At 45.1% G+C, this 25366-nt stretch overlaps 3 protein-coding genes across 9 annotated transcripts in view; 1 reads left to right on the forward strand and 2 right to left on the reverse strand.

Annotated features, from left to right (window-relative positions):
• KANSL1L (KAT8 regulatory NSL complex subunit 1 like) overlaps nucleotides 1-9658 on the forward strand; it is a 68256-nt gene extending 58598 nt beyond the window's left edge. For 5 of the 7 annotated variants that reach the window (XM_069021803.1, XM_069021801.1, XM_069021802.1 and 2 more), the window contains 5 exons: nucleotides 2-56; nucleotides 5574-5686; nucleotides 7170-7323; nucleotides 7916-8218; nucleotides 8312-9658. In XM_069021803.1, the coding sequence (XP_068877904.1) occupies nucleotides 2-56; nucleotides 5574-5686; nucleotides 7170-7323; nucleotides 7916-8164 (571 nt within the window). In that variant the 3' untranslated portion in view covers nucleotides 8165-8218; nucleotides 8312-9658. Of the gene's footprint in view, nucleotide 1; nucleotides 57-5571; nucleotides 5687-7169; nucleotides 7324-7915 lie in introns of all 7 variants that reach the window. The other 2 variants (XM_069021799.1, XM_069021798.1) reach the window with 2 other exon arrangements.
• A 3895-nt stretch (nucleotides 9659-13553) lies between these two features.
• On the reverse strand, nucleotides 13554-16078 carry RPE (ribulose-5-phosphate-3-epimerase). The gene is made up of 6 exons (XM_069021804.1): nucleotides 15919-16078; nucleotides 15716-15795; nucleotides 15497-15636; nucleotides 14772-14906; nucleotides 14530-14616; nucleotides 13554-14108 (listed from the first exon to the last, which is right to left on the reverse strand). The coding sequence occupies exons 1-6, from the start codon at nucleotides 16038-16040 to the stop codon at nucleotides 13986-13988; spliced, it is 687 nt and encodes a 228-aa protein (XP_068877905.1). The 5' UTR covers nucleotides 16041-16078; the 3' UTR covers nucleotides 13554-13985.
• Nucleotides 16079-19446: 3368 nt separating this feature from the next.
• LOC138113296 (protein unc-80 homolog) lies at nucleotides 19447-22966 on the reverse strand. The gene is made up of 4 exons (XM_069021456.1): nucleotides 22743-22966; nucleotides 22130-22241; nucleotides 20798-20988; nucleotides 19447-19728 (listed from the first exon to the last, which is right to left on the reverse strand). The coding sequence occupies exons 1-4, from the start codon at nucleotides 22869-22871 to the stop codon at nucleotides 19447-19449; spliced, it is 714 nt and encodes a 237-aa protein (XP_068877557.1). The 5' UTR covers nucleotides 22872-22966.
• Between the last annotated feature and the right edge of the window lie 2400 nt (nucleotides 22967-25366).

A 25366-nucleotide genomic window follows, 5' to 3' on the forward strand; every position in this document is an offset into this window, starting at 1 on the left:
GCTGGAGAGTTGTTAAACTTCAACCTTTAGAAAAATCGCAAACAGATGAAGAAGAGGTAGGCTGTATTTTAATTAAACTACAAGGTTTATTTAAAATAGATACAATATATAATTGGGGTAATTGGTACATACTTTCTGAAATCACTGACTTCATACAAGTCCCAGTAAATTTCAAGTTTCAAAAATAAAGTATTAAGTATCAGATTGTGAAAATGTGTCTTATCCATACAGTGGAAGATAGAAATGCAAGTATACCATTAATATTCCTGGTTCATTGTTTGCCTGGCTCTTCCGTCCCTTGCCACTGCGCAGTCAGCACTCCCAAAGGGTCCCTTGGGTCAGGCTCTGCCACCGTGCTCCTGAGCACTGTAATGCTGCCTCTTCCAGTGTGACTGTCTTCTGGGGCCACCTGCTACAGTGCAGGTGCAGTGCTGTCCTTCCCTCCCATCCTCTCCTTCCATGGCCAGTTCCTATGGCATGTTGCTCTTCAAATGGTAATTAGGCATCTTGCCTGTGGGTCCAGCAAGTTTCCGCAGTATTTGTTTTCCTGCAACCCTCCTGTTGGGAGCAAACTTTTCTGCATTGTCAGGAACAACATAACCTTCAGCATTTCCTGCCTGCCTGTTGAGCTACATTTGCACATCATGGGCTACTTTTGCTTCCTCCAGACATAAGAATCTACCTTTTTCTTCAGGGAATGTCCATGGATTTTGCAGCTGGGGGTCCCTTTCTCCCCTAATCAGGGGTTTGAGGCATTTCCTAACCTCGGGGTGAATATATCAGCAGGTCTGGTCTCCAGGCTGATTTTCTGTCCTTCAATCTTTTTGCGGCTACTTTTCCAGAAATCTCTCAGGTGTCCTTTGGACATCTCTAATCTCCCTCCAGTCTCTGCCACTATCACCAATTGTAACTGTAGGACTTGTATTCCTGCCTTTATCCACAATATCTGTTCTTGAGCTGCTATTTGAGAGAATTTCTACAGCAGGAGTTTAGTTGCCATAGCCGCAGAAAAAGATGGCATTAGGTAGCAGTGCAGAAGGTTACATTAAACTCAATAAACAAATCATTATGTCACTCCTTTGGGATAGAAAATATACTCTCCACAAAGGCACAAGCTTCCTCAGAGGTTTACTAGGTCTGTAGCTACCTGCTCCAGAACCTTTCCTTTAGGAGAGCATCATGGTCTCAGTGCCTTACCTGGTGTAGTTGCACTTACTTGGCAGCATACTCTTGGGCTGGAAGGAAGAGAAAAGCTTACTCTGTCCCTGCCTTTTCCAATGCAATTGAGAAATTCTTGTGAAATCTGTGGTCAAATTTATGTCACTTCCACCCACCGGCTTCTGGGTTAGTACCATCCCAGCTAGCAGGAAACGTGCCTGTTCTTCTTTTTAACAAGAAGGTCAAATTCCACACACAGGAGAACTCTCCTGCAAGGATATTTAATTAAACCATTTGGAGAACAACTAATAAAGGTAGCAAGGGCACACTACCCCTTGAGCATCTACTGTTCACTGCTCTCTTTGTCCTGGTATCTGGGGGGCAGTGAAGAATTTCAAGTGATTTTCATTCAGGGCTTCAAGACTTGCTTGCTTGAACTCAGTGGATTTCTTGTTTAGATTTCAGATCCCATAAAGATTGTCTCGTGCTTTTAATGTATTTTGCTGAAGGGACTTCAAGGTCTCTCTCTGAAGCTCATGGGCTAATGGCTGAATTAGTAGCCTTCCCAGCACATTTGTGTTTGGCATGACTCTCAATCCTGTGTGATTCATCCTCTGGCCAGGAAATAACTTAACAATGCAGCAGCTTTGCCTCCCGCTGTGGCCCACTGCTTCTGTATCATCTGTCAGCTGCTGGGTAGAATGAGGAGGAGAGATACTGGACAAGAGAAAAATGCTAAAGATCTTGTTTGTGTAAATTATCCTTTGCCAATTTCCCCCTTTCTTTTGGGATCATGTTAATTAGTTTGGATGTTTTTCAGAGCACTGAGAAAAGGTGATTGATCATAATTCTTCAACTTCCTTTAGCTTTGAGCCGAGTTACATTTGCTACTGAGTAAAAAGACACGAGGAAACAGCACCATCACCTGTTGGCATTTTCTGCACTCATGCAGACACTCTTGAAATCACTCCATGTGCTAAAGTCAAGGCAAGCTTCAGTAGGTCATTCATCTAACACAAGGGAAGGCAAAATATACTTTTTGCTTTTATATAAAATGCTCTTTTTCTTTATTTCACTGCATAGCAGCCTATGCTGGTGTTGGAAATGACACAATTTAAAAATTTTTTTGTGGTACTACATAATCGTTTCTTTACTTCTCTATATTCTGCATAGCTAAATTTAAAACTTCAGAGTTGTCCTTGTGTCAAGCAGTAGTCAGGAATTTCGGCCACTGGATAACCTCCTCCTCCTCCTCCTTCTTCGTCTTCTTCTGTCTTCTTTTTCATCGTCTTCTTCATTGTCGTCTTCATCATCTTCTTCTACATCATCTTCTTCATTGCCTTCTTCTTCTTCTTCTTCTTCATTGCCTTCGTCTTCTTTGTCTTCCTTGTCTTCTTCTTCTTCTGTCTTCTTCATTTAGAGGCTTTCAATGCAACAACCCGTATCCACGCAATAGACCTGCACCCAACATTTACTAAGTTACAAAAAAATGCGGGGTCCCCAATCTGTCATGTTCTACATGAGCCGCACTTCAAGGATGGAATCTCAGCACTTGCTGGGAGTCAGGCATATTCACTGTTTCTTTGAGAACAAAAAGCTTACCTTTTGTGGGTGCATTTTTGTTTCTGGAAATTTTGCCCTATAAGAACAAAATTGGCAATGCAAAAGTTAACCTCCTATCAATGTCTGCTCTATTACTTGCTCTAAAAATACTTTCTGAAAATAGAACATTTGAGTTTCCTGGTTTGCATGTATGAATTTGCAGTCTTACTGCTTTAAGGCATGGGAGGGTGTGGCACAGGTTTTCCTGTGTTGTTTTGATTTGTTTTGTCCAGGTTAAAGTTTCTGGAAAGGCACAGTTGTAACATTCAAGTTTATTTTGTAGTAGTTTTAGTAATGACAAGTTCTTTGGAGTAATTCCTTGTGCAATTAGTTTTGTATAAGTGTTTTCATGGCCTATGACTCAGAGTTTCCTGTGGAGCCAAAGAGTGAAACACAGATTTTGTTGTTTTGAGAACCTTTCAGAGATATTCCTGGTGCTATTCAACATTAATGCACAGTGTATTGTAGTGTCATGGGGGGATCCAGAGCTTATTTTTCTTTGGGTGAAATCATTAGACATGCCTCACAAACAGGCCTTTCCCATAGTCTTTTCTCTCAACATCACTGCCAGATCCATCCACTGAGGAATGACACTTCCTTTGTCCTTTTTCAAACTAACCTTAGTGAGGAAAAATCACCAAATTTCTCCTGTTACAGAACTTTAAATTAACCTAAAGTTGTTAGAGGAAATACATAAAGCATTACAAAGCTGGGGAGCGGCAGAGGCTGTACTGAACCAAGAAGCGAGACCTTTTATCTGACAACATGAAATTTTTATCCATAGAACAGAGAATAATTTTTAAATAAGAAAATTTAGTGTTCAAAAGAATAGGGTAAACTCATTTTAAATAAACAAGTGGTTAAATCTGCCATCACCAGCTATGGAAAACAAACGAGGCTTATTTCTGTATTTTTCAAAACTCTTTACTTGGAGAGGAATGTGGACTTTGATTTTTGAATGAAAGCTTGTTTAAAATGAAATTTCTTCCCAGCATGGTAAGTTTTGGCAATTTGCTAAGAAAAGCATTTTAAAATTCTTAAGGTTTTTTTTAAATTATCTTTTGTTTCTACTCCAAAGGAAATCAGAGCACAGAAAAATCCTGAATTTTCCCCAAGGGAATAACACTTTTGTAGTTCATAAAATTCTCACTTTCTTGCTATACATCATTGACCTTGGAAAGACAAAATGTGAACTGAGATGTAGCCCCATTTGGATGCTCTCCAAGTGACAGAGCTGGTGAATTTGAGAGAGAGGAGGAAGCCCATTAAGTTCACTTGCATGAAAGGAAACCAGCAGCTAACAAAGTGATTTGTGTTTAACATAAATAAATAAAAGCAATGAAGGAGCCTTCAGCAAGGAGTGATGAGATGAGCAAACAAAGCAGCCTGTTTGTCTGAAGGCTCTTGTCGAGTGCTGGGCTGAGGAGGACCTGGGCAGCCACAGTTCTACAAATAGGTCTTGTGTCTGATTCCAACCAAAATGAAGCCTTTGGGATCATATTGATTGGTTGTGATACTTTGCCATTGTACTTTTTGCCAGTGACTGTGAACCACCTTGGTGCTAAGAGACTTGATTCGGGGATGACTTCCACAGAAACATGACAAAGTGGAGCAGTGCCAGTGTCTTGATGGCACTAACTGGCACTGCAGCAAGGACCGTGCATTTGGTTCTCTATTTTGTAGGCTCAATTGGATGATTAATGGTGTTACTTGTACAACACCACTGAGGATTTTGCTTTAGAAAAAGAAATGCAGTTTATTTTCCATGACCCTCCAATTATTAGCACGATTCTTATCTAGGACTGATCTGGCAGTGCATCTTCACAGCTCCTGTGATCAGGAATTGTTCTTTCCAAGAATTTCTCAGCTTTTGAGTTAGGACTAGCTGGCATAAACTCCATGGCTGCAGCACCCAAATGCTCCTGCCAACCTCAGCTTTTTAGGTGAACTTTGAATGGTTTGGAGCACTTTGAAACAACTGTGAGCTGTACTGGAGGGGTCCAGCCAAGAGCTTCCCCTGCCATCGGGGAGCGAGGGGGAGGGATGGCAAAGTGCTCCTCGGCCAGCCCTGGCTAAGGAACAAACTTCCTGGTGTGTTGCCGTTGGAGAAACACAGATGGTACTTTCACAGTGAAGGTCGGGTGCAATAGTTACATCTTTTACCTAAAAAGCTGGCTCTTGCTTTACTATGAGCGGGTAAAGTACTTGCATTAAGGCTGGTTTAAGCTGTACTGGGGGTCATGGGTAAGAAATAGTCTCTTCAAAGCAGAAGCCATTTTCTGCTTGGTTTCGCAGCAGGAATGTGGCACCTCAGGTTCGCCGACTTCCTCTCTGTGGAGTTATCAAAGTCCTTGGTGATCTCAAACCTATTTCTCAGTGCTTAAAGAGCACCTGGCAAATCCTGCTGCCTCCCAGCCTCCTCCTAAAGCAATCTCTGGAAACTGTTGGAATTTTTGCTTGTCTTTATTATGTACTTCTAACACTGCCTTGATTTGCAAATGAATACCTGTCCTCTTAATTTTCTGCCTCTCACCGTAGAGAAAAATGTGTTAGTTGCATGGAGGGCATGTAATTTCTATATGCATTCAGATCAACCACAGACATGTAAAGAAATAAAGCTAATATGACAGCATTCCATACACCAGAGCTCTCGTAAACTGAATGCATGTAAGTGTGCCTTTGTAGTGCAAGCATGCATTGTGTTGCCTCTTCTTGTTTGTTGAATAGACCTTTGCAGAATTATATACAATACTGGCTGGTGTTGTTTTTAGTGATGCTTATGACAGCACAGCTCTCCCTGTGTCTCATTACAGATAGAAGACCTGTCAGACAAAGCTTTTTCCTTGCGTCACACAAAGTACGAAGAAAGAGAGCGTGCGAGGTGGTCACTCTGGGAGCAGAGCCGCTGGCCCAGGAGGAACAGCAGGCAGGTGTATTGGCTTTGATAAGAGCCTTCCTATTGAACCTGGTGTGGGTTGTAGTACAGCAGTGTCAGAAATGCTGTCACAGAGAAATTTGAAAATGAGGGCACCATTCATTAATTAACTCATCAGGGACAGTACCAGGTATGTTTGACTTAGTGTCTGGAAAGGGAAGGCAGTGCTGAGGCATGCATACTTACAGAAATTGGGCATGTTAGCGACCTGGCATAACTAAACAAATACCTTCCTCCCTCACTGAACACAGAACTCTGCTAGACTGTGCCACTCCCAGTTACTATGACTTTAGCCACCCAGTGTATCAAGAGTCCTTCTTCCCTTGCCTGACTCAGATGAAACTCCACAGTGTTCAAAGATGTGTTACTGAAGGGTTCTGGGCTTTGCCAGGGGCCTTACACTTAGAAGGTCACTGTGTTCATTCTCACAGGCTTGCCATCTGGTGCAGAACTCATCAGATTTAAATAGAACCATTAAAAGTCTTGCAAAAAGTAGTGTATATCAGAACAAATGTCATAAAGCTGCATTTGCAGTTTGGCCCTGAGACAATGATTCCCATAAATCACTTCACAGTCTGCCAGGACAAAAAGCAGCCTACAAATGTTGGGATAACTTTTTCTGCTACTTATCATATGCTTGTGTCTACTCTTGGCTGAAAGTGAACCATGACACTAGGAATAAATAGTCAAAGATAGCTTTTTTTAATGCAGGATAAAACTAGAGCTAAGCCATATTGAGGAATTCTATTAAGCAATTTTGAACATAAACCTCACAACTTCAGAAAGTGCACTGAAAAGTAAAAAGTTCTGTATGTGCCTTAATTTTGAAACTGTGAACTCCTTGGTAAAATCTTAGTGCTGCTTGAATTCAGAAGTAAACTGCTCATTGACATGAGCAAGGTTAAGCTTCCACCTGGCATTTCAGAGGCATGCCACTATTTCATATCTAGTTTAAATTTCTGTTAGAAGTAGATCAAAATTTTTAATCTTACTACATTTTTGATTGCTTTGGACTTGAGTCCAGAGCAGAAGTGATAAGGGAGAGCCCAAGGACTTGTGTCTCAAGTTGCACTGGCACAGTGCTGACAGTGCAGTTTGGAGCCCCCCCACTGGCTCCAGTGGGTGATGCTGCTCTCCCGAGTGGAACAGCCTGTAGCTCACTGATTCCTCTTGTCCAAAATCACAGCTCTGGTGAGCATGTGGAGCAAGATGCAGGAGTGGGACCAGTTACTAGCTGTCTGCAGCCAGAGTGTGCCTGTCCCACCCATTTTTATCCACTTAGTTCCTCCACATAGTGCTTTGCTTTGGCTCCAGACAACAAGGTTGTCAAGAACCACACCAGTTTTCCTCTGCTCTTTTGGTTTAAACAAGCAGATGGAGGCAGCGTGTATGAAGAAAAGAAAATGTGAACTGCTCATGGCAATGTGAAAGGGCAGGGAGTAGCTCTTAAAACTCATTTCTAATTCTGCACTAGATCTTACAGCAAAAATGCTGATGGTCGACACAGCCAGGACTCGGTGCAGAAAGACCATTGCGCTGCTGACCCTGCTCCTGTCCCAACTTTGGAAGCCCACAGCTCTGTTTGTTCAGGGATGGCACCACTCTGCAGGGAGAGCCAGGAAGAGAAGGTGGGTGCTTCCAATAGCTTCCAGGTCTGGTCAGTTCTTCAGTGACAACAAAGAAACCTGAAGATACTCTCCTGTCTCACTGATCAGAATCTCAGGCTGTCACCTTAGTTAATGTGCACTGAACGTAGTACTCCTGTTTAGAACTATATTACTGTGCTTTGTAAATTAATGCCAGATCTGTCAACAGGTGAAAGTTTCATTGCTCAGTACACATGGCACATGTTTTTGAGGCAAGTATGGAAGGACTGAGTTCAGGCTGGGGTTTTTTCAGGGGTGTTGGCCAAGGTTCCAGACAGGCCTGGTCATTAGGGGGTCAGGTATCCTGATGGTCTGGCATTGTGGAAAAGAGTTTCTTGCCTGTTCAAGGGTAGGTCTATTATTAGTTCAAAACCTTATGCAGCCAGCTTACATCTTGGTGCCTAGCAGTGTTGTATTCTTTATCTGAAGAGCCCTGCAAACACTGTAAAGAAAGACAATTGTTTGTTACTTGATAGGAGATGATTCTGTACAGAGTTAATCAGTTCAGACTCAACTGAAATCCCTTTTTATCCTCTATACCCTTTTCCCACCTCACTCCTACTCTTCCTTTCAGTCTGGACTGTGGGAACTTCGAGTCTTTCCACTAAAAGATGAAGAGGTAGAAGCTTTACTGTGCCAAGATCAAGTAACAAATCAGCCTGAAGTGTCAACTGCAGCTTTCCCCAGTGACTCTCCCTGCACTCCAGGCACACCCACTGCTTTGCCAGACAATGGCTATCCACCAAGAAGACAATCTACCCAGGAGTCAGAAGACTGCAAAAGCGTTTGCCTGGGAAGCAACAGTACAAGAAAACAAAGGTGACAGGGAATAATGTGGTTCATTAAGAAAGCCAATTAAGGTGGAGAGAAGTGTAAGGTAAAATTTCTCGTTCATACAGCATATGACAGCACAATTCAAAACCTTTATGTTAGCTGCATATAATATATTTTCTTTCTTGCTTTGTAACAGGCAGGATAAATCCCAAAGACAACACTTTCTTCTTCCTGAACCCCAAGAGAAAGTAATTCTTTCAAGCTGGAAGTCTAATATTCCCAGTGTTGGGAGTGGGAGCACATAAATCGCTGGCACCATTCACTTTCTGTTGTCATATTGCCACATTTGTCAATAATCATCCTTTACTGTTTGTTTGTTTTCAAATGCATATCTGGTTCAAGTGGACTCTGGTGCACCAGGAGATGCTGCCTACCTTATCCAACAACTTCAGCTGAACACAGAAAAACTACTTGAAAATAGTGGGGATAAACGATAGCTTCAGATGATTTTGTCTGGCATGACCATGGGGCAAAAACCTAACTGCATGTGTAAGGTAAGGGTAGGTGAGAACCAGCAGTTCAAACCAGGGGATCTGGAAGCCTTGCATCTAGCTTAAGTCGTGTAGTCGGCTCTCAGTAGTGCCAGGGCATGTTTCATATTGATGTCCTCAAGCAATAAGGTAGGAGTAGCCCGCTGCATTGCCATAGTCAATGTATCTGACACCTGGAAAGAAGTGTCTCTGCTTTGGGCCTGTGGGGAGGGAGAGACACGAAGAAAGAGGGGTCAAGTCAAATCAGTGACACACCCCATGGAATACTGTGCTTTGGCTCATCTTACTTCCTTAGTCCTTTGGTAGCTAATGAGGCTCATAATACTTTGCTTTAATATGTTAAAGTCTTGTTCCAATTTCTGTACAGTGCCTTGTAAGAGTCTAGTAAGTATGCCAACATTTGGTGACTAGCTGGAAAGGAAAAGATGATTGATGTCTTGAAGAGCAATAAAAAAAAAAGCCCCAAAGCTTTCCATTGTGATTCTGGATAGATTTTTCATTTCCCAGTGTATTCACAGTGAGAAAACAAAAGCAAGTTGTTTAAACTTGCATCTAAATAGCATAGCTTGGAATGTATCTGCAATCCCAAGAGGTATTAACAGAGATTAAACATTGAATGTATGTATAATCCATCAACAGGCAGTTTTTCTGTGTAGGACAGTTGAAGCCAATTTAATAGGAGTCTGTTTTTTGTGCAGTTTTCTTCCATGTGTAATATCTGGAATGGCACTGGACAGATGACCCAGCTTTAGTGTCAATTTATTTTTTTGGTAAAATGACAGGAAATACACACTGGGCATATGAAAACAGTTCAGTAAAGTTTCAACACTACGACCTATTGCTACATTGTAGTTTATTGCACATTCTGATTATTTTTTAAAACACTTTTTTAACACTGGTTTGTCTTAAACTTGAATCTTGCCTCAATGTCTGATACAATCTCTGATGCAAGGTTGTTTTTTTAATTAAAAGTTATTTCTATATATGTTGTATATAGTCTGAATTTGATGGCTTTTTAGAAGTGAAGAAGTACCAGCAATACTTCCTCTTGGCACAGAGCCCTGCTTGGCCTACAAACCCTCTGCACCTTTGCTGTGGTACTGATGCTCCACTGATGCTGTGAGGCCAAGGGCCCCCTCAGTGCCTCCATACAGAGCAGTGTGTTGCCCTCTCTCTTGCCCTGCATGTGCATCTGCTTCCAGGAAAAAAGTGTCTGAAAGGTTCATGTCTCAGATGTTTTGCAAGTCTTTTCCATACCCTTATCTACTCCTTAGGAAGCCTGATCTGACCAGCTCTCACTCAGCTTTGTTGTAAGGTATGGGCTTCCTTTGTTGTCTGATATCTGGGGCAGAGGGAAGAATTCTTGCACTTAGGAGAGGGGACAGACTAAGTAAACCAGCCAGCCAGGCCAGCTGCCTTCCATGTCCTGAGAGTGCTGCCAGGAAATGGAAATACAATCCAGTTTACGGGAGGGTTTTTCTTTACTGGAGGGTGGAAACAGAAGGGTGTTAATAAGGAGGCCAAAGACCCCCTGTGTCATAGGAGCTGGGTTACCCCAGTTTGGTTAGCCTGGGATACTGCAGAGCATCGCTGCAGTGCAGTTCAGGTCCCAGCTGCGGTGCCAAACCATCATGTGGCTGTGGGGTCAGCCCTGGAGTGGGCTAAAGCAGCTGCTGGGTACCTTGCCCACTACAGGGGCTGTAGAGGCAGGTAGTGGCCCAAGCAAGGGGAACCATGGTTGCTGTGTCCTCTCTTGTATGTTCTTACCAGCCCTTGTGGGAACTTGCTAGTGCTTCATGAGACACCAATAAAAAGGGTAGTTAGGCTGAGCAGGCACAACAGAAGCAAAACATCTGTTTGGTCATTACCCCCGTCCACCTCTGGCAGAAATCTTTTCTCCAACAGCTGCTTCTCAGCTGGCTAGGCCTGTGACAGCAAACTGTGGCTGCTGGAGCACCGTGCCAGAGCTGTTTCTCCTCCCACGGTGCCAGCACAGGGCTGTTACGTGCAGTGGTGGTGCACAGGACTCTGCCATCAGTTGAGCAGGACATGTGCGTGTGGCAGGCAGAATCCAGTGGGAAGGGGGGCCAGGAACAGGCTGCATTTCCCCCATCACCTGCCCGCCTCCAGCATCCCTCCATCTGGCAGGGCCAGGTGGGCAGTGCTGTGGGCACATGGCAAGTGAGATGCTTCTCAAGAAGCTGCAGACTTGTGCCCTGCCTTCTCTGTCTCCACTCTGTGTCTTGGCTCCAGACAGGGAGGCACCTGATTTTTCAGCAGCCCCATTTCAGTACTGGGACAGGGTTAGAAAACTTGCTAAAACTTGCTGAACTCAACTTGGCTCCAGGACCAGCCGTCTCCTTTCATTTCTCCCTATACTGCATGCAGCTGGAATCAGCACTGGTACTCTGGTTTACTGCTTGCAGCCCATGTCCTGGCACAGCTGGGCTCCCACCTCCATACAGTTCAGTTTTGCATGAATGCTGGCGTAATGAGGAAGCTATACCTGTTGTGGGAACGGGCTGAGGGCCAGGCTCATCCTTGAAGCCGTAAAATGTGCAGAATCCCCTACTTATTTTCTTTCCTTTTCAAAGTTTTAAAAAGAAAATAAAACCCCCAACAAAACCCAACCTCTCTTTGGCTGTTAAGATGTGGAACAGCTGTTAGTGCTGCTCCTACTGCTGTGGCTGAAGGTATTACAAAGACTGACTGTGAAATACCAAGTTAAAACATAATGCAGAAAGCCCCCCCCACACATGAAAGTGTTTGCAGCTGCACAAAGCCATTTCCCATGTACTTTATTTACCATGTTCAATCGAGGCATTTTTACTAAGCTCTGTGTGTGTCTCCTGCAGTCTTTTATCTCACTCAGGGCTGTGGGCTGTACCACCCTGTGCAGCACATGTGCAAGCCCAGCATGACTCGGCTCCGAGTTGTTTTCATCCCATTTTCCAGTTTAGACAGACCTGTGCTGTCAGATCACTCTGGACCACTCTAGACCACGTGCCTCAATACCACAGGCTGTGCTCTCCCTTGTTGCTGAAACCTTATCAGAGGATTGCAACATCTAATGGACCTGGGGTTTATTCTGCCCTGGGGAGACCATGCAACTAGCTCTCTGGGTTTTCGTGTCAGCACTCAGTTCCAATCCAGCAACTCAGGGCTTTTTACTGAGTACAGGACAACAGCCCCCAGACAGATCACTGTAAACGTACAGAGGTGACAAATTGAAACAGTCTTAAGCATTAAAGAACAAGAATCATTCATTACTGTTGATTTCATGGACGTGGTCACTAACAGATTTGACCTTAGATGTGTAAAAGCTGCTGCAGCAGGAGTCACTTGCATAAACCCACATTGGTGGGATTCAGACAGAAGGAAGCAATTAAGTAATTTTACTTTGTGGGTGTAACGTCTTGCCCACAAGACTCCTAACCCAAGAGTCAATGCAGGTGCAAATTTACCATCTTTAAAACAATTACAAAATGACTACAACCTATGAACAGAGAAAATACTGTACGGTTCCACAAAGCCTAGTACCATCAATTAACTAGCACAACTTGGCTGTCGCCCCCAAATTAATTAGGAAAAAAGCAGAAATAGTTTGATTACCCTTTCAATCCAGCTTACACTCAACTGCAGGAAGTTAGTATACTAGAGCTGTTGTCCTACAGCTTTCAACAGCATGAAAAGCCAGACTCCACTACCATTTTTGTAGCAGCTGGTGGCTGTCCAGCTTGCATTTTAGCTACCAGAGCTGTGACTGTTTGTCCATGCATACATTAAACTCTATGCTGGTTCTTTCCAGAAGCACAGATAAGCTACTCTAACACACACCCAACAGCTCTTGGGACTATAGCCTTTCATGGCCAAGCTTGCTTTGGCAAGCCTCTTCTGAAGTATCTCTCAGTACAACAGGTCCAGACAGCTCCATTTTTCTTTTGCTAGTTCCCAAAGAGCGCTGCAAGTGGAAACAGGAAGCAACAATGTTTGTTCACCTAATTAACCATGCAGAAAAAAGTGGCAGTTCAGCCATTTCAGACACTTGTCTAGTGTCTGAACTAGCCTTAGCTCCTCCTGCTTAGCAAGGGCAGTGGCTCTCACTCTGGGGCACCTCGCAGGTCTTGGGCTCAGAAGGGCTGCACCAGCTCTAGCACTGCCTCAGCAGCTGCCAGGTGACACCTGCCTAGCTGCAGCTGCTTAGCCTCCTGGCCTGGCCCCCCAGGGCAGCAGACTGTTTGCAACCCTTCTGTAATTGCAACTTAAAAGGAAAAATACCACACAGAATACCATGAAATATTTAAGAGTCAACAATCCTAATCGTAGCCATGGGAGACCTAAAAATGGCCTGCTTGGTCTTCTCTAGTGCACTGTAACCTTTCACATGCCCAAACAGGCCAGGCGCGGACACAGCAAATTGAAGGACTGATAACTATTTGGTTCCACAAGCTGTTTTACAGACCCATCTCCAGGCATTTCAACCTATGTATCTCTTCAGCAGATACCATTTCTGTATGTTACCATCTTAATCACTTACTCAGACATATGTACAAACCAAGGAGACTGTGAGGCAAGATTAAGGTTTTGTTATCTGAAGAATATTAAAGCAACATTCTTCTGAGGAATTCCATCACTTCCAAGAATTTCAGACACAGCTGTCTTAACTGGCTGTTTGAAAGGTAAATGAGAAGATACTCCCCACTTTGTGATCTGGTAAAGATGCTGCACTGACTGATTTGATGCTTGACTTCTGTAGGCCAAATACTTCCAATGCAATAGAGACAAAGGACAGGAACACTTCTACCATCACTGGGATTTTTTTTTAGCCCTCTTAAGCTGCATTTTCCTCGAACTTACTCCCAAAGCCACTCATTTGTGACAGTCAGCTTAAAAGAACTTACCACACCAAGGAAGGGGTGTTTAATGCAGTAGTGGAAAAGTTTTGTAGGAATGCACAGATCAAATGACAAATACAGGCAGCAGAAGGCAGTTTGATTAAGAGTCTTCCACAAGAGAGATTCTTGTGGCGATGCTACACTCTTCTAGCAAGCAACAAACTGACTGTAGTTCAATCCAGTCAGCATTGTTGGAGGTTCTGCCACAAAATTAGCCTCCACAAAATCAAGAGACAGGTTCAAACCACTGAAAGACAGCAAGAATGTTTCCCACTGCTGCTTGCTTCATTGCAGTGAAGGAATGATTCCTCTGTTCCAGCAGCAAGAAGTTTCTGTAGTTGGTGTTCATCCAGCCCTCCCTTATGCAGGAGAAAAGGGTTCTCCTGCGTGCCCAGAGCCTTCTGGAACACGGCTTGGGCAGGTCTCATCGATCCAGAGTGCGTTTCTGGGCTGCTTCTGAACACACATTCCTGAGGAGGTTGATCACAGACCTCGGGTCTGCGCTCTTCATAATAGCACTGCCAGACACAATCATATTAGCACCTGCCTGGAAGACATCAAACACCTGCTTAGTCACACGGAACAGAGCCACTGCCTACAGCTTGCCTGTAAAACACTGGAGGTGGTTGTGAATTCTGGGCTGGTGTGCAAACAAGTGGGACACACATGACACACCCCTAACTACAACCCCAAGTCAAGTTCAGAAAACACAGCTCTTCCCCAAATACGTAATTTCTTCATCACATTGCTTCTATTTACACCAACATAAAAGAAACAAAGTTCTCTAGCTTAGGGCAGGCTACAATAGCCACTATTAAAAAAAGATTAGACCTCAAAGAGATTTTGATATCAAATGTGTTTTACAGCTCCCTCTGAAAACTAAAAATTTCTCCTAAGCTTTATTTTCTGGGTGTTGATAAGTCTCTCAGCACAGTGACTGAGAATGCTGCTCTGTTGCAACCTCTTACCTCTGCGCACTTATGGATGGTGTCAGGCCCAACTCCTCCATCCACTTCTATATCCAAGGAGGGAAACTGTGTCCTCAGCCACTGAACCTGAGGAACCAGATAAAAAGGCAGGCACTGAGATCCACATGAGCTGCCACCCTACAGCTCACACATCTAGACAAGGTTTATCTACTTCACTACTATACTTCCTACTGTTAATTAGCTTTTAGCTCAATAAATAATGAAAGAGAAACATAGTTTACCTTTGGCATCATGTCTTCCATAAATTTCTGTCCTCCGAACCCAGGTTCTACCGTCATCACCAAAGCCATGTCTATCTGATTGGCCCAAGGTGCCAAGTGTTCAACTGTAGTGCCAGGCTTGATGGCCAAGCCAACCTGCAGGAAGGGAAGCCAAATCCAAGTGCACCTTAGGATTCGTGCACCTCAGGGCAAGACTGGCCTGAGCTCAGTGTGGATTCCTAAGAAAATAATTACGTGTCTGTGTAATGGTAGGAAGAAAAGGCTTCTTTATTTAAAAATTCCAGATTTTCTTCACTAAAATTGAAGACTAACTTCATGCACAGTGTGTTAGGGCTGCATGTGCCAACCCCTGACCACCTGAAGTGGAAACAATGAGTTTTTCATAAAATCGTGGAATCAAAATATCTTGAGTTGGAAGGGATCTACAAGGCACATCAAGGCCAACTTCCGGCCTTGCACAGACATCCCACCAGTCCCACCCTGTACCTGACAGCGGTGTCAAAACGTTCCTGGAGCTCTGGCAGCCTTGGGGCGTGACCATTCCCTGGGGAGCCTGTCCAGCGCCCAACCACCCTCTGGGGGAAGAACCTTTTCCTTATATCTTGCCCAAACCTCCCCTGACACAGTTACAGGTCGTTCCCTCGGGTCCTGTCACTGGTCACCACAGAGAACCTGCCAGCAAGGCAGTTGTTAGTTAAGCAGAGCACAGTGTGTACTCCCCTCACCTTCATCCCATTCTCCCGAATGTCCTTTATCAGTGCCCCGGGATTGCCCGTCGCTTCTAGATGGAAAGTGTACTGGTTTGCTCCAGCAACTGCCATGGGCTTCACCCACTGCTCTGGCGTGGCCACCATCATGTGCATGTCTGGAAGAGGAGAGCGAGCGGGCAGTGGGGCTGAGTTCCGCTGCCGGAGGGGCAGCGCCCCGCAGCCCCCGGCCCTTACCGAAGAAGGGCTCCTGGCCCAGCCGCTTGCGCAGGCACTCCACGACGGGGTGGCCGAAGGTGATGTTCGGGACGAAGTGTCTTGGGGCCGAAGAGAGAGACGCGCCCGCCCACAGGTTACACCCCGGGCCGGCCGGGAGGGGAGAGGCAGGCCGTTCCGGCCGCTCCCCCGGCCCTGCCGCTCCCGCCCGCCCCCGGCATTACCCGTCCATTACATCCAGGTGCAGGTAGTCGGCCCCGCAGTCCAGCATACGGCTGCACTCAGAGCCCAGCGCCGCCAGGTCGCTATTAAGGATGGAGGGACCGATCCGACAACCCGACGCCATCGCTGCTGCCGCGGCTCCTGCCGGGACAGAGGGAGGGCCGGCCGGGCAGTGGGAGGGCCGGGGCGGTGCCCTCGCCATCTTGGGGCCGCGGCTCCGCCCGCGCTGACGCGGCATAAACGGCTCTGGCAGTGCTGGCCTGGTCGTGTCCTGGGGCCCAAACTGCCGGAAATAATAATAATAATAATAATAATAATAATAATAATAATAATAATAATAATAATAATAACTCTTCTGTAAGTGACCTTAAGTTTCCAAGAGAGTGTATTTTGTCTCCCCCAAAGCACAGTTCCAGCCTCACGCCGGGTAGAGCCACTGCCACAGCCCGTTCCCGCGGCACCCCCCACGCCAGGCCTGGGAGCAGATGGGAAAACTTCTAACAATCGCTGTCGGTATCCCGGAACAAAACCACGCATCGAAGTCCTTCGGAGCCCAAGAGACCGACCGTGTTACACAAAAGATTCAAACACAGAAGAACTCTGTCCGTTTCCATCTTTCCTTTGTATTTAATCCTCGGGACAACGTTTGCATAAAATGCTGAGGCAACAGAACTGACTTGACACATGGACAAGACGGGCACAGCCGGACATTGCTGAACACGACATGCACTTAAGGCGTCTAATACTATGTAAAGCAGCATCGTTTGTCTTCACAGCAGAAATACACCAGTTCTGGTACAGAGATACTGGAGGAAAGCACAGACCAGCTAAAGTACTTTGTATGCCACTCATCAGGACGGCATTAAATGCAACTGGTACTACAGTAGAACAAACACACGGGAAGTTAGGCTGATGGGCTGACTTGTCTGTGCCATTTCTCAGCAATCATCCCACAAAACCAAAGCCAGCTGCCCAGCCACCTGGATAAAACTAAATTACAGATTACATCATTTATAAGATGCATTGATTTCTAGTAGGGTAGACATTAAAAAGAGGCATTTTGGTCCTTGCTATGGCTTTCTACTGTGGATTCAGCTGTGACAGTGGAAACTTGAAAGTTATTATATACACTGAATTAAATGAAGTAAATCAAGTTATTTTGTCATCTCTAGAGTACTGTGGGAAGGCCTCTACTTTTCGTTAAGGAAGATGCTTCCTCATTTTCAGCAGAAAAGGTCACTATAAACTGCACCATGAATTCTGTATGTGTTGTGTCCCAGCCGTTTACTCAGCTCATGTCTGAGGCTTTCCTCCCCCTCAGACTGCCAGTGACCAAGCCTACCTTGGACGTGAAAATGAAGCTGTGGGTTTTTTTCTCATTTGTGCATCAGTGTTAATAATAAAACTTAACATCTGGAATTTAGCAATTCTTGGAGTGACATTTGAGCTAGGAGCTAATCTAAAGCAGCATCCTACAGGTAGCTGGCACATGCTCCAGTGCACTAAGGAGATAATAAGCAGTACAGCATGTTTTGGTCAGCAGAGGAAACAGTTTGTCATCCAGGACATCCATGGGGACACTGTCACTTCCATCTAAACACCCATCTTACAAGACCAGGTACCCTTTGGAGCTGCATTAGAGCACCACCTGTACATTATACAGCCCCATATATGTGGGGGCTATAGGTGGTGTAGTATAAAAATAGTTGCCTTTTCAGGCCTGCTTTTTCCCAAGATATGCTGAGATTCTCCATCTCTCACCAACAGAGTGGTAGCAGAGCATGCTCAGCACCTGGGAGAAAGATGGCCTTTGCTCTCTTCAGAGGTTTAACGTGAGCGAGTTCCCTGCCCAGACTGGTGTGCACAGCTCCTGTCAAATGGGAGCATTTGGCAAATGCCAGGCAGTGCAGCCTAAGGCTCCGTGGGCTTCGCAGGCTGAAACCTGCTGTCAGGTGTGTGGTTAATTGTCAAAGCCCTAGGAAAACCTGTGTGCTGCACTAGAGCAGCAAGGCAGCTGTGCGTAGGGCAGTACTTCAACAGCTATTTCAGAGCCGGTGAGGAGTCCTTTCTTTGGAGATGGCTAGAAGGATATAATTTCCCTCCTTAGTAAGGCTGGTTTATGATGTGTGTGTCCAAACTGCAATCCCTCAGGAGCCATAGTAGTAATTAGTGCATTTTAGATACTTTCAGGATGATCCAAAACACCTTCCTCTGCACAATAATGACACAATTATGAACTCCAGTTAGTCTAACATGAGCCAAAAAAGGCAGTGTATGATTCCCAAGGGTATCTTTGGGCATTGCTGATGATTTCATGGTTTGTTTCACAGCTGTTTTGCAGTTTGCCCATCAGCAGCTAATGGCTAAATTCCCATTTCAGTGTAATTCCATGATGCTGCAGCAAAACCTGTAACTCAGCTGTGACTTCAGCTGATTCCCCCCAGGGGCCTTCACCTTCTGTAAGTGTTACATACATTTAACTAATACTTGCAGCCATGAACATTATATACATAAAATGGGAGCTTTTAAAATACAATCTCAGCATGCCAAAAATAGATTTCATCAAGTTTCTGCCCTGCAATATCCATCTTTTGTTTACAATGTACATATGTATTTATATATATATAGGAACACAAAAATACCATATATAAATACTTACTTTAAATTCCTCTAAGTACATCCAATGACATCAGTGGAGCACCTGCTTGCGTCCACCCATTCCGGATGCGGTTTCTCAGGGTTTTTTTTAAGCTGCGGAGATGAATAGCTCAGTACATTAAAGCAGGTCAGTTTGGGCTATTTGTACCACCTGCAGACCACTCAGCCCCTGCCCATCTGTGTCTGTGCATAGCACATGCATTCCTGCTTACGGTATATACTGTATTTAGTTTTACAGAGCAAATATTTCTGTAGCACAAGAGCAGTATTTTACAGGGTGGAATGGAGCTAACATACAAAAGTAAACTCAACTGAAGTCTGCAGTGCCAAAAAAGAAAGTCTAATTGCTTTATGGTGCTTATCATTGCTCTGCAAGTTAGAAACAATGGTCCCAGGCTTGAGAAAATCAAGCTTTAGATTGGTACTTTCTGTCAGTGTTTTCACTGTTTTTTCAAGGTTTAAGAGCCTTGGATTCAGCTACATAGCTGTCCTCTCCAAAACACTACAAAATTAAATCTTGGGCACAGTCTCAGGAGAGAGTTCTCTGTCTCGCACAGTCCAACAGTCCATTACCCAGTGAGGCTGCTGATCACAGTACATGGCTGTCAGATAAGGGCTCTATGGACCACGTTTGCCTACACACCCCTCTCCTGAGAATTCTGTACAAATTCTCGGTTCCTGTGGTCCTGCCCTGAACTGAAATAAATCTCACAAACAGAAATTTGCCACTCTATATAGAGCAACTGGCTGATAGCTATTTCCTGCTTTTGGATCATAAAGTGCTCTTGTTTTAATTAGTTACTATTTAGCAGGGAACTCTAAGGAAAGGTACACGTTTCCTTCCTCTTCCCACTACTGTACTTCCCCAAGAGTTAAACATGAGATTCATCTAGATCGACATCCGTCTCCCCGAGCTCCACATGTGTGAAGCTGAAGTGAGTGGCCAGCAAAGGATTTTCCATTCCGTGGAAAATTTCCATGTCCTCACTGATGTGCAGGACAGTGTCCCCATGCTGCAGCAAGCTGGTGGTCTCGAGGCCAGCGTAGTCCTCATTGTCAGAGAGCTGGGTGGGTGGGGTGCCCTGTGCTGTTGTTGGCCAGGACTCCAAGCCCTCCTCTTTTTCCTTCTCCTTCTCAGCAGAGAGGGCCTCGCTCTGCAGTTGAGGAGAGCTGGTGGTCAGGCTCAGAGAAAGCAGGAGGGAGAGGGGCAAAAAAAGGAAAGGAAGGTCTATAAAGTATTTTCTCATTCAGATACACATTTTACCATAAAGAACTAGGCACTTGCAGATTATAAATACCTTAAAATTATACCTTAACAATTATATATTTTTGCTGGTGAATCAAATTTACAACAATGATCAGAAAGGTTATCTGATTTGAGTCATTAACACTTTCTCATTTCATCTTTTTTAGCGTATGCCTTCAAACTGGGTGTAGGTTTAGATTAGATATAGAAAAAATTCTTTACTGTGAGGATAGTGAGGCACTAGAAAAGGTTTCCCAGAGAAGCTGTGGATGCCCCATCCCTGGAAGTGTTCAAGGCCAGGCTGGATGGGGCTTGGAGCAACCTGGTTTAGTGGAAGGTGTCCCTGCACATGGCAGGGGGTGGAATGAGTCCAAACCATTCTGTGATTCATTCTATGATTCTGAAGACAGAGATCATTCATTTGTTCATTTGGCAAAGGACATAACCTCAAAAGACAATGGATATCTGGGCATATAAAAGTGATCTCAATGTCACTGATGTGTTAAAGGGATGACTGGGATTGTCCCTGCACCATCCTCGGTCGGGTCCAACACAGAAAAATGTTGGACAAGCAGTTTCTTTCACAATGTGATGCTTTTGCTAAAACAGTCCTGAGGCTTTGATGGATTCCTTCCTTAAGGAGGCATCTCTGAGGAGCAAGCTGTGAAAACCTGTTAAGGACAGCTTGCCTTGGTGATTCGGTCCAGAAGGACACTGTATAAAATGGGAAGATGGAAAGGGAAGATGCAGAAAATATATTTTCAAATTAAGAATTGTTGCACAGATCTGGAAGGGAATGGCTTTACAGAAGCAGGGGGCTGGACAGCAAACAGGGTAAAGAACAGACACACAGGAGAGTTTGCTGTCTTCACTCTCCTGCCAGCTTTCATTACAGTGCTGTAATGAATCTGGTGCTTCCCCGTGCCTGGGATGGAGCAGTGGAGGAACACAGGCTACAAACCCACCAGTCACGTTACCTGGCTGTGGAGATCAGCTACAACGGTGGCAGGTGAGGAAGTCAGCACAGGTTTGCTGAGGGGCTCCTGCTGGCTGGTGGCCTGGGGGCTGCTGTGGCTGCAGCCCGGCTGCTGTACCGGCGGGTCCACAGCACAGGTTGGGGGTGCCTCAGGCTGGACTTCCGTGAATGTCACCGACCGCTTCTGCTCCACTGAGGGTACAAAGCCCAGAAAACTGAGGGTTAAAATTTGGGGAAAAAACACAAGAAAAGAAGAGAGAGAATCCCTGGAGTTTTTACAACTAAGACAGGATTCATCCAATTTTTATATAAGCTGTCTAATTGGCATCTAATCTAAAAGCCTTTTACCTTGGGCTTCCACTACAGCCACAGCAAGACTCTGGGATCACCTGAAGTCTAGCCAGCACACCTATCCTTGTCATGGTTTGGTGAGAAAAATACCACCCATAACATCTATCCATTCCAGAAGGATACACTGAGTTCAATCCCATGTGAGTTAGGCACTTCTGCCCTCAAATAAAAAACTGGCATGCAAAAAGATAGAATTGCCCAAGGTTTTGCAGAACATCTGAGAAAAGAAAGTGCAGCAGATAGCCCCTCATTCCTGCAGACTAAGTCCACTAGCCAGGAGTAACAGAAGAGCACAGAGTAAAGACAGACTAAAATCCTAACAGTAAAACTGATATTCCTGTTCCTGCTCTTAATTATTTTTGGCTACCTTTTATGTTTCAAACATCTCCAGCAGTACTGTTGCCCCAGCACAGTCCTGCTGAGCAGTTAGAAACCCAGGAAGTTCACAAGTAACCTTTGCTCTTCCAGATGTTTCCTCCAAAGCTCACTCCAGATGGTACAGAATACAGCCACCTGCTCAGCTTGGCAGTGCTGACTCCTGGAAACATACAGCACAGACTGAAGCAGTCCTACATTCATTTCCATATACAATCCTTAAAGCTCTGCACTGCTAAGCTTATGATGGGACATTTCCTTCTTTCTACTACTCAATAGCATACTCCAAACTTGCACATCTGGAGGTTTTGGATAAGGCATCCTGACTAGAGGAAACCCATCCCCTAAGCTCTCCACAACTCCTGGAAACAAGGTAATTCATTGTCCATATCCTGTTTGACCTTGAACGCCTCTGGAGAAACCATCAAAGTGTTTTGAGGGAGTGGATTTCTGGTAGGATATCCACGTACTAGGAAGAAGTATAGAGCTCCTGGAATTTCACTTTAATATAAGCTAGTAACAACCTGCTATTCCTTTAAGCTAAAACCACAGCCTTTTCTACTTTCCAGTGTGGAGTGCTGGTTTTGGAAATGCAGCATTGCCCTACCACAAGGTTTTGGCTTTGGCTGGATGCTCCGTCGTGTGGTTGAAAGTCGAGCTCCGTGCCGGCTCCGAGGTTCGGTTTGAGTTTTCTGACGTGACAGCAGTGGTCGTCGAAGCTAAACATTGGAAGAGAGAGTTAGGCTAATGTATGTTCACATATTGCACAGCTTCTTCTCTGAAAGGAGAACAGATCATCGCTGTCTGTACCTCTAGATGTCCATTCACTCTACTTTTAGCAGATGCGTGTTTTAAGGTTTCCATGGATCAGACATTTCCTTCATATGAACCTCTGGGCTTTGTGCCTTTTCAGTTTCAACACTGAATGTAATGCAGTGCAGGTTGCGTAACCATCATTTAATAATAAGAAAAAAGCCTGCAGAGGACAAGATCGAGGAATTTAAAACAAAGGGTACCTCCTCTCTTAGGGATTTGTCTGGCTTCACAGCTATGATTTGTGCTATGGTTCCTGCTAAGTCAAGGGACTGCACTAGTATAGCAAAAATTAGGTAGAAGGGACACATCACATCCACATACCTTGTGCAAACAGCCACATACAAGAAAAGCCAAACCAAATCACACAGCAAGAGAGAAGTTTTGTTTACTGCCTGTGTCCTCACCTGCCGTAGGCCTCTCTTCCGCCCCAGGGGCTGCTGCAGAAGGAGGTTCTGTTGTCCTGGCTCGCTCTGCACACTTCCCACCCTGTTAGATGTTGACAGCATTAGGCCAAGCACAGAAGCACACTGCATAACTAGTACGTTTCCTGGCAGTTGGGACTAAAATAAATACATAAATAATAGATCGACCAACCACTAATGGCACAGTCACTTCAAAGAGCAGCACTATCTTTGAAGGACGGGAGGAGACATGTCTGTTGGGTTGTGGCTTCTGGGGCTTAGGAAAGGGTGGGAGGTGGAGTCATGGCATTCAGGACTTGGCCACACACAGGTAGCATCCTGTTGCTGCCTGCTCTGAGCTTCCCCTCCCCCTCCCAAAGACACGTGCTCCTGCCCATGTGCTCTGAGCTCCTTTGTTCTAAGCGCGGGCAAAACCAAATGTAACTCAAACTCTTTAGCAGTGTCTGATTGGCCGGTCACCCCGGGTCCGCCCCCAGTTCGCCCCTTTCCCCTTCTCCGCATAAAAGAGACGGTCCTCTCTTAGCTCAGCTACCTTCCTGTGAACATCTCGGGTTGTCTGTCTCATTTGAAAGCTTCTAACTGCAGGAAATTGAGCGGGCAGGGAGCTATATTTCTCCCTCTTTGCTTCTGCTGATGGTATTTGCTTTGCAGCTGATACAGGTACCGATTTAGAGCTACTAAAGTGCTAGATCGCCCGTGCTGCTTCTCTGGGCTGCTCGAGGCTTTCTAAGGCATTGAAATACAAGCGCTAGCCGGTATAAAGCTGAAAAGATACCTTCCACAGCATCCAAATATAAATAACTGCAGATTTCAGTTTTCAGTCATTGATTGATGCATCCCACTGGGCAGCACTCACTTCTCTGCATCCTTTGCCACATCAGCGAAGGCAGGAACATCAGCTTCCTAGCTCAAAAGCCTTCTTGTTTGCTTTTCCTTTTTTCAAGGACAATGTCGTAAAAGCTATTGTTTTTCTTCCCAAATAAGACTCCATGGCCTCATCACAATTTTGTCATCTGGTTTTAATTTCAATTTAAGTCAACAAACAAAAAGCAAACACAAAGTGACAAAGGATCCATTCACATAATGGATGCATGAGTTATGTGAACAAGGCCCCACACTCAACACTTGCAGCCTTAAGTATTTTTGTGGCTAACAAACAAAAGAGACAAGTAAATGAAAATTAGAGGTAGATAGACAGATAGATAGATAAATACAGCTTTTTGGTTTTTAATATATTGGCACAAAATATCTGAGAACCTGCAGTAGAAGAAACTTTAGCAATAAAACATACTCGGCTATGTACCACCTCATACTACCATTCAACTGACCATTCAATCTACTTAATATAGAAATACCATCCTCCCCTCATTTTTATGCACTGTATTACTCTGTACATTTACTGGACATTTAGCAGTCATAAAACACTTTAGTTGAACAAACTGTGAGAGACTTCTGACTACAATAGTCACTAAGTCACTAACATTTAAGATAGACTTCTTTTAACTCAGGCAGCTGCTTTTTTAGGCCAGACTGGAATCCACTGAGCAACATGTCCTATTGAAGCAACTTCCAGCTATATCTCGTCTACACACTGTTGAAGATTCAGTATTGCAATCCATTTTGTCTTTGGTTTGCATTAATCTAAAGGAAAACAACATTCTTTTTCTAGATACTTCTCTTGGAGCTTCCTGGAGTTTGTCAGTACCACCAACAGAATGAAGGTTAATCACCTGACCACACAGGGGTAGAAGAAGACAAACCTAGGAACATGGTCAGACAAGACATGGAGGATATCTGTGGAGAGGCTTAAAAAGCTCTGTCTCCTGAGCAGCTCATTCTTCACTTTGGCAGAAGTTACCAATTGTCCTTAGAAGGTCTGGCGGAACAGAACATGGAGAGTTTCCTGCTCTGCTTTGGGGCTGTTGGGGTTTAGGATTTTTCCTTTTGTTTCTTTCTCTCATGGAATTTTGTCCCATCTGTCGCTAGGATACCATAAGGACCGATACTTAGGAGAGACAAAAGTTTCCACTAGAAAGGTGCGGCTGGCCACTCTCTTAACTGGGGGTTTCTCTTGGAGGGGCAGAGATACCAGGAGAATTGGGCTGGGGGAAAAGGGGCTAGGCACAGCTCCTTGCTTTCTTGCTCTTTCGGCTTCGGAGGAGGACGGCCGAGCTGCTGCTTGTGGGGGTGGGGGGAGGCGGCAGGGATTCACTGCTGCTGCCAGAGCCCAGCCCTGTCCTGTTTTTCCTACCCCAGGTGAGCCTTTGCTCGTGAGAGCAGCCATTTAACTGGGACCTTACTGGAACCCTGTCTCACTGGAAAGGACCCTTGCCATCTGCTCAGGTGCCTCAGGGGAAGACTGGGACCCTGACCCCCTCCCCCTTCCCGGAGGGCACGTCTTCCCGGCTGCCTGTGGCAGCTGCTGTGGAGGAGCCCAGCTGCCACTGCCCAGCTCTGCTGCTTTCTGCCACTGCCTCGGGCTTTTTTCGCTGCACTCTAACACACCCCCCCTGCCTGCTGGGACACCTCACGGCCCCTGCTACACCTGCAGAGTGTCTGCTACCTCTTGCTTGCTACTCCGGGTGAGCCTGCCCTGCTATTCCAGC

The sequence above is a fragment of the Aphelocoma coerulescens genome, chromosome 7 (genome assembly GCF_041296385.1).
Source record: "Aphelocoma coerulescens isolate FSJ_1873_10779 chromosome 7, UR_Acoe_1.0, whole genome shotgun sequence".
Taxonomy (NCBI): Eukaryota; Metazoa; Chordata; class Aves; order Passeriformes; family Corvidae; genus Aphelocoma; species Aphelocoma coerulescens.

What these genes read in the sequence shown, in the direction of transcription:
- LOC138113296 (XM_069021456.1), bottom strand. Translation starts at nt 22,871, where the DNA reads ATGCAGTGTGCTTCTGTGCTTGGCCTAATGCTGTCAACATCTAACAGG. An exon ending in GGAAGAGAGGCCTACGGCAG is followed by an intron (nt 22,242 to 22,742) that starts GTGAGGACACAG and finishes TCCAATGTTTAG; the next exon opens with CTTCGACGACCACTGCTGTC. An exon ending in TAGCTGATCTCCACAGCCAG is followed by an intron (nt 19,729 to 20,797) that starts GTAACGTGACTG and finishes CCTCAACTGCAG; the next exon opens with AGCGAGGCCCTCTCTGCTGA.
- RPE (XM_069021804.1), bottom strand. Translation starts at nt 16,040, where the DNA reads ATGGCGTCGGGTTGTCGGATCGGTCCCTCCATCCTTAATAGCGACCTG. An exon ending in GGGCCAGGAGCCCTTCTTCG is followed by an intron (nt 15,637 to 15,715) that starts GTAAGGGCCGGG and finishes CTCCTCTTCCAG; the next exon opens with ACATGCACATGATGGTGGCC. An exon ending in TGGAAGACATGATGCCAAAG is followed by an intron (nt 14,617 to 14,771) that starts GTAAACTATGTT and finishes CTGGTTCCTCAG; the next exon opens with GTTCAGTGGCTGAGGACACA.